General features: G+C 58.7%; 4 protein-coding genes across 4 annotated transcripts; 3 read left to right on the top strand and 1 right to left on the bottom strand.

Moving 5' to 3' along the window:
- Positions 1 to 2400: 2400 nt before the first annotated feature.
- Positions 2401 to 2739, top strand: JDV02_006295 (uncharacterized protein; the record flags this gene model as incomplete). Its single annotated transcript, XM_047987674.1, has 1 exon — positions 2401 to 2739. The coding sequence occupies one exon, from the start codon at positions 2401 to 2403 to the stop codon at positions 2737 to 2739; it is 339 nt and encodes a 112-aa protein (XP_047843660.1).
- A 308-nt stretch (positions 2740 to 3047) lies between these two features.
- On the top strand, positions 3048 to 5469 carry JDV02_006296 (uncharacterized protein; the record flags this gene model as incomplete). Its single annotated transcript, XM_047987675.1, has 5 exons — positions 3048 to 3088; positions 3317 to 3418; positions 3487 to 4070; positions 4127 to 4870; positions 4928 to 5469. The coding sequence occupies 5 exons, from the start codon at positions 3048 to 3050 to the stop codon at positions 5467 to 5469; spliced, it is 2013 nt and encodes a 670-aa protein (XP_047843661.1).
- Positions 5470 to 9338: 3869 nt separating this feature from the next.
- JDV02_006297 (uncharacterized protein) lies at positions 9339 to 13044 on the top strand. Its single transcript, XM_047987676.1, has 3 exons — positions 9339 to 11429; positions 11482 to 11723; positions 11781 to 13044. Exons 1-3 carry the CDS (start codon positions 9956 to 9958, stop codon positions 12744 to 12746), a joined length of 2682 nt encoding a protein of 893 aa, XP_047843662.1. The 5' UTR covers positions 9339 to 9955; the 3' UTR covers positions 12747 to 13044.
- Positions 12883 to 14528, bottom strand: JDV02_006298 (Carboxymethylenebutenolidase). The gene is made up of 6 exons (XM_047987677.1): positions 14383 to 14528; positions 14258 to 14300; positions 14139 to 14179; positions 13899 to 14050; positions 13635 to 13760; positions 12883 to 13538 (listed from the first exon to the last, which is right to left on the bottom strand). Exons 1-6 carry the CDS (start codon positions 14444 to 14446, stop codon positions 13113 to 13115), a joined length of 852 nt encoding a protein of 283 aa, XP_047843663.1. The 5' UTR covers positions 14447 to 14528; the 3' UTR covers positions 12883 to 13112.
- Between the last annotated feature and the right edge of the window lie 248 nt (positions 14529 to 14776).

Below are 14776 nucleotides of genomic sequence, written 5' to 3' on the forward strand. Positions count from 1 at the left end.
CGTAGCGTTAGCAGCATGCTCGTCCTCGTGGGTTATTAGGGCTGCGACTTTGTCTCCCAAGGAAACTCAAATTAACGCTCAACGACGCCGGCCGCAAATCATCGCAAAAAGAGGGAACGGGGACAACGGAAATCGGTTGGTGGCGCCGCCCGAGGTGTCGCCGCTCTCTGCAGCGCATTGTTCCATCGTCCCATCTGCCGACGCACCTCTGTCAGTCCTGGAAGCCCTTCAGTTGTGGTCGTAGGTCTACTAAGAGGTACTAAGATAAGCGCGCTGTTAGGTTGTCGGTAATGCTGTGCTTGCTTGCTTTGTGCTCTTGGTGCCGCGCTTAGAGGTACCTAGATACAGGCGCAGAAGGTAAGGTGCCGCGAGATACGAAGTACGGTCTTCGTACTTCGTACTCAGGTGTCAGATGTGCACAAGGCGGTAGAGTTGAGGTGTGTCTTCGCGGCCGTGCCATAAATAGGCACTTGGGCAACTAAGTTAGTCGTTACGTACGCGGCCAAAAGGTTGGAAACCCCCAACGCACTGGCCGGAGAGTCGATGCGCTACTCGCGATGCACGCAATGGCGCGGCGCCCCCTTGAAACCAACAGAGCGGTCGAGGTCGCTCATTTAATAGCGAAACTGCTAGCGCCCTCATGCTCGGCGCTCCTCATTTGAAAAAAAGATTCGTGGATGCTGTCTTTTCGGCAGTTTTGCTCATGGTCTATTGTCGCCCCCGGCACACAATAGTATTAGTAGCTGCTACTTATTACCTCCGACGCGCTGCTCGCTGGCGTCGTCGCCACGGACGGCCGGCGGGCTCAGATCACTTGTGCTGCTGCTGCGACTGCTGGCCGCTGCTCCTCTCGGGCCCTCGCCAGTCCCCTGACGCAAAGCCCGAGAGGAGAAGACGCCCGGGCCACGCATCCGCGATGGCGCCAAAACCGCCCGCGGCCAAGGCTAGCAGGTTTGCCACGGCCGACGTGTGAGTGAGTGTGAGTCTGTTGGATGGGACATGGGGGGGCTCCTCGCCAACACGCGAGGACGGCAGATGGCTCTTTAGCCTGGCCCGCACAAATGCGGGGCGGGGCGAGGAAAGACACGGCTTGCTTGTAAATCCCCCCCCCCCCTGGGGCCCGTCGACATGCCGGGGGAGGAGGGGGGGGAGGGTTTTGGAGAGGAAGGAGGCCTTGCTCCTGGTGGTGCTACCATGACGTGCAGTGCAGTTGGTCACCGGCGCTCACGGTAACGCCGTCCAACTCTTGAGCATCATCGACATGAGGATGGACGGATGGGCTTACCGAGAGATTCCAGGGATTGCCTCCAACTCCCCTCCCTCCCCCTTTCTCCCCCAAGCCCCCCTAATAAGTCCTGGTGCGTGGTGCGCTGCCGGGTTGCCTTGCAGGCAAAAGCCATGCGACGGCGGGTGGCTTCCTACCCTCCGATGGCTCACCTCGAGTCGCACAGAACAAAAACATGAAGCAGTAGGAGCGGCAGCGGCAGCAGCAGCGGCAGCGTATGTCATACTTTGTGCGACGCCGACCGAACGCGCGAGGCACAGCCAGCCGCCGCCTCTTCTCCGAGGTCCTGGCCTGTAGGTTGGTCCGTCCGATCCCCGTAGTAAGTAGTACAGGGCGCCACCCCTTCCCTTCCCTTCCATCCTTCTCTCCTTTCTCGTTGCAGCATCCATCCCATCTGGCCATCCATCAATCTGTCGTCCGCAAAGGTTGCTCGTTGCTCGTCGCTTGTTTGCGCCCAAGGTGCGCCCCGTCACAACGCCGCTGGTGGTGGCGCCAACCCTCGAGCCGAGCCAAGCCAACACCAACAAAACACCACCACCCGACCGACCGTTCGTCGACAGATCACCGGGTACCGCCCGCCCCGGCTACTACGTACCAACAACCTAGTTGTGGAACGACTTGGGGCTCAAGACACCGACGACGACGACGCCGTCGACCACGAGGCAAGGCAATCAATCCGTCTGCCGCAGAGCCCAGAGGCAAAGACAGAAAAAGTAGCAGCACCCTCCTTCTCATCGGGGTTGCGTGCAGCATCGGACGCACCGAAGACGCAAAGTCCAGCTCTGGGCCCGCTCATCCATCCATACTTGCGTGAGCCCGCCCTCTGTGCTTCTGCTGCCGCTGAGGTGCTGCAATTGAGGTCGGATTCTGCCGCTCCACTCGATCCAGCAGGTCTTCCAGACATCCATCGGCCCTAGGACGACTTACCTTACCTTAATCACCAAGCAGGTCGCTACCTGAGGTAGGACTAGCGCAGCACATCCCCCAGCGCCCGCCCGCCCGCCCGCCTCGAGCCCTCGTCCAATTGCGCCTCGTCCTCCCCAAGGAACCTGCCGAAGGGCCTGCGGTGACACAGCAGGTACCCCAGCTGGAAGAGGTACCTGTCGTAGTACCTTATGCTCCATGAGGTGCCTGCCCTCCACGTTTTCCTCCCAGCGTGGGCGAACCCCCTGGTAGCCCCAGTCCGTCAGTCGTTCTCAAGGACCCCCCCCGCCGTCAGTGGGCCTGCCTCGTCTCTTCCGGCGGCGCTCGCTGATGGTCCTGGCCCTGCTGAGGATCCCACCCCCGGCCTCGACTTGCCGTCCCGCGTCCTCCTCTTTCGACCTCACTCTTCCGTCTTCCCACTCTTCCTTCTTGCTCTCTTTCAAGCCTCATGCCATCACCTCGACAGCTCTGACTCTGGCCTCGCCTTCCGTCTCGGGCGCCGGCGGGATCTGACCCATCCGAGTCTGTAAGACAAACCGGCCCGTCTCTAGGCATGGCTTGCCGCCGCGACCCAGCAGCACCAGCAGCACCCGCGAGACCCTGATCCGATCCGACCGTCTCACCTTCTCCACCTCCATCCCGTCCTGTCGCGACGACTTCCCCGGATTTCCATCATCACGAGCCTCACCCCCGCGGCAGCGGCAGCGGCAGCGGCAACGCCAACGCCAGCGGCGGCCACGGCCACGGCCACGGCGGCGGCGGCGGCACCACTACCATCACCACCACCACCAGCGGCAGAGCACGAGAAGCAGTAGCTGTCGCTCCCACCTCTCCCGCCATGGCATCACGAACCGACCACGTCGAGGTCATTCATCGGAGGTAATGTTCTGTGTTTCATTTTGGTTCCTGGCACCACGACGCTCGACCGTTGCATCGCATGCCTGTCCCGCCCACTACGGGCCATGCCGCAACGGTCTGGGGTGGCATTCCATTCCATCCAAAACCTTAAACTGTCTCCTCCGAATTATTCGGGCGTCGCGGCCCTCGGCCCTTCTATACTAGCCGTTAGGTGCCCATTTACTGACGCCGTATTTTCGCGCGACGCAGCCGCTCCGAGGATCGCCATGTGTACTCTTCCTCGACCGAAGCGGGCTACCGTCCTCGCGGCCCAGAGCCCTACGTTAACATCAATTCAAATATCGAAGCAAAGTATGTCCAGATCCCCTTTGTCGCATACTTGCCCGCAATGCCCTCTTAACCTTGTCGCCGCCGCGCAGGATCAAAAACCCTCTCATCGGCATACCGCGACGGACTTTGCTCGCCGATGTCGACAAGTTCTGCCGCAGGAAGGGCCTCGAGGCCCATCGTCGCATCCTCCGTAAAGGCGCACTGGTTGCGCAGGACCCTACTGGCTACGAGGACATCACAGGCGAGGAGGCCCTTACCGACGAGGAAATAGAGTCTCTCCGTGACGAGGTGCTACACAAGTGGCGCATCCCTAGGGTTCTGTATCTCACCATCATCACCTGTTCTATCGGCGCCGCTGTTCAAGGCTGGGACCAGACCGGCTCCAACGGCGCCAATCTCGACTTCCCGAGAGCATTTGGTATCGGATCAGCTAGCATCCACGATAACGTCATCGTCGGCCTCGTAAATGCGGCTCCCTATATCGGAACAGCTCTCGTTGGCGCTTGGCTGTCTGATCCCATCAACCACCGTTGGGGTCGCCGGGGGACCATCTTTGTCGCCGCCCACTTTTGCCTGTGGCCGGTGCTCGCAAGCGCTTTTTGCAATACCTGGGTGCAGCTGTTCGGCTGTCGTCTGCTCCTGGGCGTCGGCATGGGCACCAAGGCTTCTACTGGTAAGTGCGACGTTGTCCAGCTACGACTTGACATTGCGCCTGACCCCCACGGACAGTACCCATATTCGCCGCCGAGAACTCGCCGGCACCGATTCGAGGCGCGCTCGTCATGAGCTGGCAGCTATGGACTGCCTTTGGTATATTTCTGGGCACATGCGCCAATCTCGTCGTCAAGCACATCGGCCCGGAGTCGTGGAGATACCAGCTTGGGTCGGCTTTCATCCCCGCTGTGCCCCTCGCTCTTCTCATCTACTTTTGCCCCGAGTCGCCGCGTTGGTACATCAAGAAAAACCGCTACTTAGATGCACTACACTCACTGCTTCGCTTGCGCAATTCACCAGTCCAAGCGGCCCGGGATCTATACTACATCCACGTTCAACTGCAGGTCGAACAGGAGTTCATCGGCCATGGCAACTATATAGGCCGCTTCATCGAGCTGTTCACGATCCCTCGCATCCGCCGAGCAACCCTCGCGGCGTTCGTCGTCATGATTGCGCAGCAGATGTGTGGAATCAATATCATCGCCTTTTACTCGACTACAGTCTTCCGCGATGCCGGTGCGAGCGACTTTAATGCCCTCCTGGCCACCTGGGGCTTTGGTCTCATCAACTTTCTCTTTGCCTTCCCCGCCATCTGGACTATCGACACCTTTGGGCGTCGCTCACTGCTATTGTTCACCTTTCCCCAGATGGCCTGGACGCTTCTTGCGGCTGGGCTCTGCACGCTTATCCCTCCGGGACCCGCACACATAGGCATGGTTGCTTTGTTCGTGTACCTCTTTGCTGTCTTTTACTCGCCGGGTAAGTGACTGAACTAAGGTTGGGAGTCAACTGAAGCTGGTGCTGATAAAGACGTAGGTGAGGGCCCGGTTCCTTTCACGTACTCGGCCGAAGTGTTTCCCTTGTCGCATCGTGAGGTGGGCATGGCGTTCGCCGTCGCGACATGCCTATTCTGGGCATCTGTGCTGTCCATCACGTTCCCGCTGATGCTGGCGCAGCTGGGGGTGCGCGGAGCCTTTGGACTTTACGCAATGCTCAATATCCTGGCTCTAGTCATGATTTTCCTGGCGGTCCCAGAAACGAAGCAGCGTACGCTGGAAGAGCTCGACTACATCTTCGGTGTCCCCACGAGGGTGTTCGCGCGGTACCAGGTTACCAAAGCACTACCTTGGTGGTGCAAGCGGTGGCTCCTATTCCGGAAGAACGCCACGCTGGAACCCCTTTACCAACTCGACGTGGCGGAGCACCATGAAGAAGAAGACGAGGTTGCGAGTACAGACAATGGATACGAAAACGACAAGGCGAGGGTGGAGATGAAGGACATTGTGGGATTCCCCAGAGGGGCGAGTGGGCAGCAGCCGACGCAACCACACAGCCCGTCTCCTCGGACATCGGGATGAGGCGACGACTGTACGAATTTATTTGGCTCCTTCTGCCGACAAGGCTCGGCACGCGGATTTGGGCGTTTTGGCTGTAGGCATTTAGCGATCTGGTTCTTCATCATTGGCTACGATACCAGGGGACAGAGTACGAGAGACGGGCGCCGCGGAGTCATGCGCCACAGGCACGATACCCTTTCAACGCCCTTTGCGTTGCGGCGTTGACGCCAAGAATTGTCATGTAAAGCCGATCGAGACCTGAATATTTTGAGATGAGCAAAGATGAGCCGAGGTGAAAGGACCGACGTGGTTGTCAACTCCAGATCTCGAATGGGATCGCCGTGATGCAATGGGGGTCATAAGTAACGCCAAGGCCAATCGATCGCGGAGCCTTCGGATAACCGTAGCGAGGAGTGCTGGGGCGATTCGCGTCAAGCGCCTGGATGACGCGGATCTGCCCTGTGTCTGCAGTGATGGGTCTCGCGAAGAGAAGCGTTGTGGGGAGGGTTGGTTTGGCGACGTCAGGGGCCCACCGCCATGTGCGATTTATACTGCAGTTGCACATACTAGCACGAGTGCAGAGTTGACTTGGGAACACCTGGTCTTGCGAGAGAGAGAGAGAGAGAGAGAGAGAGAGAGAGAGACGGGCTGGCTTGGCCATCCGGAGGAAACATCTTGACGTAGTCAAATAGACTGTGTGTGCCCTCGGATGATGAGGCCGAGAAGGAAGGCGGCCGCGGCGTGTGGCCGAGCGAGGTTCTTAACTGAACTACTTCTCTCCCCTTGGACAGAGGGAGGGAAGGAGCCATTTCCACGTTGACATTTGAGATGCCCCAGTTTCAGCCCCAGCCGATCAGCGCCGCACCGGGGGCAAGGCATGCATGCAGGTGCCGATCGCATCGCTATTGACAAACACTCTTTGACGCGGGAGAAGAGGTTGGGACTTTAGCCGGGGTGCTGTCCGCGCGACGCGTTGCACATGTGCAGTAACATTTGGGAGCTCCCCCGCCCTGCGCCGCGCTGATCGGTTTGACGCACGGCGCGGACGGGGCGCGGCCGGTACGGAGAGGGGAGGGGGAGAGGGGGATAACCGCGGCGACCTCGGGGACTGCTAGGTTGACGGATACGTAGAAGTTTTGGTTTTTTCTCTTGCCGACTGGTCTCACATGCCGCTTCTGCCGCTTCTGCTGCTTCTGCTGCTGCCGTCGGTCGTGGATCGGGCTGTCACTGATGATGGGCAAACTCGGCGTATCCTAGGCGGCCGGCTGGCCGGCTGCGTGGCAGGCTCGCGGGCACCACCATCCCCAAAAGTACAGTCAGTTACAGCAACTCGCAGTATTTTCTTCTATGCCCTATATAGGTAGAGTTCTAGATTGGGGGGGCGTCTCAGGCACACGGCTGACTGTTCTACGCGCCGAACTCAAACTCAATCGCCCGCGGCGTTGCAAAGTGAATTGGGTTCGTTATATTACACGGAATGACCCAAGCCACGGCTGATCCAAGATTTTTTTTTATTTGAGGAACATTGCTCTCGGTTGGCTACAGTACGTATTTGCAAACAATCAGTATAGTTGTAAACGCTGAATCGATGATTCCGTTTCCTCCCGTCCCCCCTTTTCCCTTTGCCGGGCTTTGCTCATGGTACATACCCGCGCATCCGCGCAGCTGCTGTTGTTCGGAAGGTGAGTTAGTAGGCATCGGACGGCTTCGCCGTCAGACGTCATCCTGTTCGGCTCCGGCTAGCACAGAGAACCACAAACCCCCCGGTTGAAAGCTTGGCGCACGGAAGATAGAGAGTGGGGGAGCTCTTCCGTGTTTGTGCCGCACAAAACCTAGCGATGTCCGTGTGTGCCCCGGCGTTAGGTCGTTGACGGTTGGCTCTAGCGTGCAGCACGGCGGCGGGGGCACCCACCCCGTTGTGCTGGCGCCGTGGCAAAGCCTTCACTCGCGGCACTGTGTGCTGTTGGTTGCCCCCCCCTCCCCCCTGCGCCTGAAAATGAAAAATCCAAGCGGCGGCGGCGGCATGTGTCTGGTAGCTGCTGCTTGCGCGCTGTGGGACGAGAGGGCTGCAAAACAAAAACCCACAGCGGATCGCAGGGGATAGAGCTGAGCTGGACGGGACCCCCCTGTTCGTTCTGGGGAGGTCAAGACGCAGGGGTTAGAGAGAAGGGGCGGAAGGGGCCCTTTTTCTTCGCCCGCTGGCTGCACTAACAGACGGGATACTCCGTTGCTTGATGGGCCGTGACGTGCAGGCGGCGATTGCAAAATGTCATCGGCCAAGGAAAGAACCAAATCAATTGACATAGATACGTAAAGATGACACTTTCAGATGGGGCGATGCGATGGAGGCATCAAAGACCACTGCAAAAGCCAATCGAGTGCAGATGGTACCTATGGAAGCAGGAAGGAGTATCTTGGCCTCAGTACCTTAGTACTACTGTAACCACAGGCATAACAATGCAGTGCATGAAAAGCATGCCTGTGCTCCTGTCCCACGTTCTTCCGTGCGGCACCCAACGATGCGCGAATGGGGCGCGTCCCAAGTGACCTGCTGCGAGTCAATCAATCAATCAATCGAGCAATCAAGCATGCCCGGGTTGGTGGGCTTGTCCCAGGAAGGCCGCAAAAGCCATGGCGGCCACAGGCACAGAGAGAGGGGATGAGGGGATCACACATCATCAGCCCATCGAGCATGACAAGGCGAGGCGAGGCGTTGATGCGTAGTTCCACAAACAAAAGCTATAAAAAGAAGAGCAAGATTGATTGCTCATCAGGGATCTCGCGGCGCGGCAACCGAGGGCTCACTCCACTGGTGGTAGTACGTACTACCAAGATGTATGAAGTGGCCCTGCGTCTTCATCTCCTTTTCTTCTCCTCTCTAGTCTGGGGGAGAACACAGTGCTGCTCAGTTGTTCCCCTTGCCTTACCGCGTCTGTGGCAGCATCTGCTCTTCTTTCTTCTTTTCTTTCTTCTTTTTTTTTTTACACCAGTCTCTGCTGCTCTTCCTCATTAATTTGCCATGGAAGTTGGGTGCGTCAGTCCAAAACCTGCACTAGGATCCGCCCACCCGCCCCGTGCCCCTGTGGCGCTGTCAAGGCACTGTCTCAGAAGCTGCCCGATGGCCTGCGATGAGGTCCCTCCAGTGGACAGACGGCCTTGACTTTTCTGCACAGTCAGCGGGCCAGGGGCAAATTCATCGGGGGGCCGTGGCGGATGTGGGACCGGTGGACCCCACTTCGCACACCCCATCCAGTGGACCCCTGCGCCATCCGCGGGAACCCTTGCTCGGTCGCATGCAAGCCTCCCTCCCACGGTCACACCCCTCCTACTCCTCCTCCTCCACTGCGGTACGCTGTTGCGCCTGGCTGGCAGCTCGCTTGGATGCCATGCGTTGCTTGGCTCGAATTGCCCGCTTGGGTTTGTGAGATGCGGCCATTGGAGAGCGGGAACGCGGGAAAGCGAGCAGTGCAACCCGCCCAGTCATGATACGTTGTTGGTAGTGCGTAGTCGAGCGTCTGTATCGAGCATCATCTCGATTACTAGTCTTTTCCAGCGACCTCGACCCCGCAAGAATTTTTCTGTAGGTACCTAGATACAAATTATTACTACGACGGCACAGTACCGCCAACTTGAGCGAGCGTTGGCCCATGTGGGCGGGCGCCTCACAGCCCACCCAGCCCAGCCCAGCGCTCTGGGCGTGGCGTTTCAGTGGGTGAGCTGTGATGTGGGCACCCGACCCGACCCAGACACAACCCAACATCAGTCCGTACGGTGGGGACGCTCGTGTTCCTAGCACCGCTTTCTAGCCTGCATAGCACTGTACTGTCACTGTGTGCCCCCCAGGCGCAGCTGCGCGATCCGCAAAGGAAAAAGAGATCATCATCGCCAGTAATGGCCAGCCTGCGTTTCACCCTTCTCTGATCCCTCTCCCCTCCACATCCTCGCACCGCGCGCACTGCGAACCGTCCGTCCTTTCTTCTCCCCACCTCTTCTGTTTGTCTCTTTTCCCTCTGTCACACGCTCTTTCGTTGCGTCCCCTGCCTCTCGCTCTTTGCGTCTCCTAGAAACAAAAAAAGACGTCGTTTCGTGTCTTCGACGTAGCGCACCCCCTATCGACGCTCGGCATCGTCAACGACCGAGCTCCCTCTCCCGTCCTCCCGTCCCTCCCCTTTTGCCGCGGCCCCTGCACGACCGGTCTGAGGACCGTGAATCGTCAATTCTCGGAGCTCTCCCCACAGCTAGCCGTCAACCTGAAGCAGGCCTTCAGCGAGCTGCTTGACGGAACGGCCATCCTTTGTGGGATAGCCCGTATCACGACTGAACGATTGCCTTTAGACGCGAGCCAGTATACCTTTTGGCCGCAAATCACGACCCTGGAAGCATCTGATACGAAACATCATTCATCGGCGCACCCACCAGCATCTTAGCGCCCCCCTTGGACAGGAGCTGAAATCTAGCACGACGACACTGTAAAGAAGAATCGTCCATCCACCTAGCCGCAGGCCCAATGCAAAACAGACACTCCTCCCGGGCCTCACGATCCTCGGGCTTCATCCCTCTCGGCGGTGGCGGCACCTCCCGAAACGAAATGGACAACGGAATTCCCCTCACCACCGTCCGTAGCAATGCTTCCACGGGCGCCCGGAAGCCCATGATCGGCAACTCGACGAGCTTCGAGTCTTCCCAGACGGCAAACGAAAAAGGCGAAACGCACCACCGTCATGCTGGCCGCCGGAGGAAGCAGGGCAACCTCGGCCGCAGCGGCACTGGCGACTCGGAAGACGTGAGGCTGAACGCCATGGGCAGGCTCTACGCGAAGATTGTCGGCTTCTCCGTCATCACGCGCTACATGGTCTACGTGGTGCCGGTCGGCATCCTGCTCGCCGTCCCTCTTGTGGTCATTCCCATGGTGGGCGACAAAGACGGTACGCCTCTCGGATCCGTCACCAAGAAGAATGCCAAAGGCGAGGATGAAGTCACCGAAGGACCTCCCCTGTTCAAGCTGTTCCTGTGGATCGAAATCACCTGGCTCACGCTGTGGGCTGCCAAGATCGTTGCCTTCTTCATCCCCAAGATCTTCATGTTCTTCTGCGGCATTGTCAGCAGGGGCGTCCGCAAGTACGCCACGATCCTGAGCAACCTCACCATCTCGCTGTCGCTTCTCCTCTGGGCCCTGGCAACATGGATCACCTTCATGAAGCTCTTCGAGGCATCCTTCAATGCCGACATTCAGTGGGTCGTCGTTCTTCAGCGTATTTTCGGCGCTCTCTTCGTGTCGTCTGCGTTGCTGCTGGCCGAAAAGGCCATCGTCCAGCTGATTAGCGTCTCGTACCACCAACGATCATTTGCCAACCGAATTAAGGCTTCGAAGCGCGAGATCCACTTGCTCGGCCTTCTCTACGACGCCTCGCGCACGCTTTTCCCCATGTACTGCCGCGAGTTTGCAGACGAAGACTACGTCATCAACGATAGCATCGAGATGATGTTGAGGAAGAAGGCAGGTCGCAAGTCGAATGGCGCCGCGACGCCCATGAAGCTCATTGGTGACGCTGCCCGTCTTGGCGATAAGGTGACCTCAGCCTTTGGAAACATTGCGCATGAGATTACCGGGAAGCAGGTCTTCAATCCCAACTCGGCGCACTCGATTGTCCTGGAGGCTCTCGAGAAGCGTGTGCCATCAGAAGCCCTGGCGCGCCGTATCTGGATGTCCTTTGTCCTCGAGGGCAAGGACGCGCTCTACCTTGAGGACTTTCAGGAAGTCCTCGGGCCCGCGTACAAGAACGAGGCCGAGGAGGCGTTCAACGCCATCGACAGCGACATCAACGGCGACATCAGTCTGGACGAGATGGTGCGAAAGGTGGTAGAAATGGGCACCGAGCGCAAGGCCATAGGCGAGGGCATGAAAGACATTGGCCAGGCACTCCGGGTCTTTGATAAGGTTTTGCTCTTCGTCGTCTTCCTGCTGGTCATCTTCGTCTTCCGTAAGTCCACCGATCTGAATACGTGACATGCCCAACTGACGAGCTGGCGCAGTTGTCTTCTTCAAGAGCAGCTTCGTGACGACAATCATTAGCGCTGGTACCACGTTCCTTTCGCTGTCTTTCGTCTTTGCCGTCACTGCCCAGGAGTTTTTGGGATCCTGCATCTTCCTCTTCGTCAAGCACCCCTTCGACGTAGGCGATAGGGTTGAAATCACCAGCACGCAGATGATGGTCGATAGAATCTCTCTCTTGTACACTGTCTTCACCCGTCTGGACACCATGCAGACCGTCCAGGTAAGTCTTGGTTCTTTGCGTGGGGTCCCGGCGAACACGGCTGACAGCATACTCCAGATCCCCAACATTCAGCTCAACAACCTCTGGATCGACAACGTTACTCGCAGCAAGGCCATGTCGGAGACGGTCGAGCTCAATGTCTCTTACGACACGTCGTTTGAGGACATTGAGCTGCTTCGCACTGAGATGGAGAAATTTGTTCGCGCCCCGGAGAACACCCGCGACTTCCAACCCGACTTCAACATCAGCGTCGGCGGTGTCGGCAACCTGGACAAGATGCTCCTCTACATTAGCATCAAGCACAAGTCTAACTGGCACAATGACAAGGTTCGCGGCACTCGCCGGTCCAAGTTCATGTGTGCACTGGCCATTGCGCTCAAGAAGATCCCCATCTACGGCCCCGGTGGCGGTGCTGAGGCCCTGGGTGGACCGACCAACCCGACATACTCTGTCGCCGTTACTGATCAATTTGCCTCTGCTGCCCGTGATGCGGCCGCGAAGGACAAGGAGACGGGCCGTATGGTCCCGACGCACGTTGGCCAGACCCAGGAGGAGGCCCGCGAGACCGAACAGCATGCCGTCACGGAGCTCAACAACCGTCCTTTGGTGGTCGAGACGGAGGGCCTCTGGGACCCAAGCGAGCGTGACGATCGATCCCCCGCCGGGCATGGCGCATCGGACGATCCGCGCCGGTCCAGGGACATCGAGTCTGTCCGCAACGAGCTTAACCGGGCGAGCACCCGCGGCCGTCGCAGGGCTGGCGAGGGCCTGCAGAATCTCACGCCGACTGATAGCCATGCTCCCGGCCACCACCAGCATGCCACCAGCCCACGGCTAGAGACGTTCGACGAAGAGGCACGGACTGACATGCCGTCTACGTTTTACGACCTCAACCGCGGCCAGTCGGACGCAATGGCGCCCTCCGAGGAGGATGAGCAGGGACTTTATCCGAGCGGCTCGCAGCACATGCCACATAGGGGTCCGAGCTACCGGGGCCCGCCGCCCAGCCACGGCCAGCGCTAGTATTCGATCGCATGATGGGCTGACGCATAGAGAGGAATGAAAATGTATCTTGCAAAGCATATACCCAACAACCCTTGGGTATGGACCTGACGCGACGCAACGGAGTATTTGCATTTTGACACGGCATATGGTGCATTTGGACTATAATGTGGAGGCATAACGCGTGCCGCGCAGCAAGCAGCTGCGGACGGGCAATGCTTGGCCGGATTGCCTACTGAGGCATCGCCGACAACGATTCGGCTGTAGAGTTTTACGAGTGTATCTTCACGATACCATAGATTAAAGGAAGAGACGAGAGTATTTTTACCACGATGGGTTCGTTGGTGATTATTACATTGATGCCTTTTTCTCCACTACGCAAAACATTCAGCACACGTGCTCTGGGGGAGGAACCGCTCCGTCACGGGGTCCGAGGTCCGTCTTGAGAACCCTGCCAAACAGCTCAAGCAGAACCTCGAAGCAGACCTTTGTGACGGCGGGGTCGTAGCGGCCCTTACTCAGCTCGTCCCTGATGAAGGCGTGCTGGGCCCAGGCGAACTCGTGGAAGCTAAAGACGACGCCGGCGTCGCGCAGCTTGGCGCGGATGAGATCGCGGCCGGCGTCGGGGACGTGGGTGTCCTTGATGCCGAAGATCATGGCGACTTCGCCGCGCAGGCGCGAGAATAGGTCGAGCGTGTGGGCGGAGCCCGGAGGAGGGGCAGCGGCCGCGTTGGGCGCCTCGTAGGGGCCGAGCGTGCGTGAGTGGATGTCGGTGGCGAAGTAGGAGACGCAGGCGGTGATGCGCGGGTCGAGCTGTGTGGAAAGGGGTCAATTGTTGTCAATGCGGATGAGCCGAGCAGACAGGAGAAGACACGGAGAGAGGATCGTGAGAAGGGGGGGTTCGCGTACGGCAGCGCGGACCGCGAGGTGGCCTCCCAGGCACATGCCCGTGGCGCCGATGAGGCCAGTGCAGGTCGAGAGGGAGAGGAGGTGGTCGACGGTGGCGCGGGAGTCTGCGTCGTACGAGTCGAGGGTCTGTCGATGGGACAAGGGGTGGATGTTAGTAATGGATCTTACTTCTTGCGTCATGTAGCGTGTTGCCGACGCAGCAGGTATGGCGAGAGAGACTGTGCGTATGTGAAAGACTGAGTGAGTGAGTGAGTGAGGGCAGACCTTTTGAATCTTGAACTGGTTCCCGCGATCTGTATCGGCGGCGTCGTAGGCCAGCGGCTCGGGGCCGACAAAGTCGTGGTACGACGACGGGGCGGCGACGATGTAGCCGTGGCCAGCGATTTGGCGGGCGAAGCGGGCTACGGGGCCGGTGACTGCGATAGAAGCGCGTTGATCAGCGCTTGGTGTGCTTGTGATGGAGATGGACAGACGGATGGCGGGGGGCGGGTGTGCAGGTCGCACCTTGGTAGATTTCACTGAATAGACAGACGCCGGGGAAGCGACTAGCAGCGGGGGGGTTGGATCAGTTACTGTCATTGGTATCGAAAGTGAGAGGGAGGTATGGTCTTGACACGACGTACGCCTTGGGATATCCCGGGATCGTCGGGTGGAAGACGTAGATTCCTGCCATGGAGGGGCATCGTGTTAGCTGGGTGGATGGGGGTCTCGGTAGGTGATGTTCTTGTAGGTGTAAGGGGGGACGTACGCATGGGGCTGTCCTTGCCATTGGCAGAGACGGAGACGTCGACGTGGGATTCCTGGATCAACATGGTGATGGTGGTGGATGAGCGAGTTAGGGTTCGCGTTTGGGCGCGGTTGATGTGCAAGTGAGTGAGAGGGGCAGTGAGGTGAGGTTGGAGTTGATGCATGGAGTCTACAAAGTAACAGAGTAGCGAGGATGGCGGGGCAGCGGCCCCGGAGCAAAACCTCCACCTATCAACAACACGCCAGTGATGGACAATTGTACAACCTCATGTCACTGAATCCAGCTCTTGCACGACTGGCATCGACATCAATTGCGAAACGTCTACCATCACCGTAGGCCATAATTTAGGCCGCATATGTTTCACCTAGCAGCCAAGATGCCAAAGTCCCGCCCG

This window comes from Purpureocillium takamizusanense, chromosome 5 (genome assembly GCF_022605165.1).
Source record: "Purpureocillium takamizusanense chromosome 5, complete sequence".
NCBI classification, from domain to species: Eukaryota; Fungi; Ascomycota; class Sordariomycetes; order Hypocreales; family Ophiocordycipitaceae; genus Purpureocillium; species Purpureocillium takamizusanense.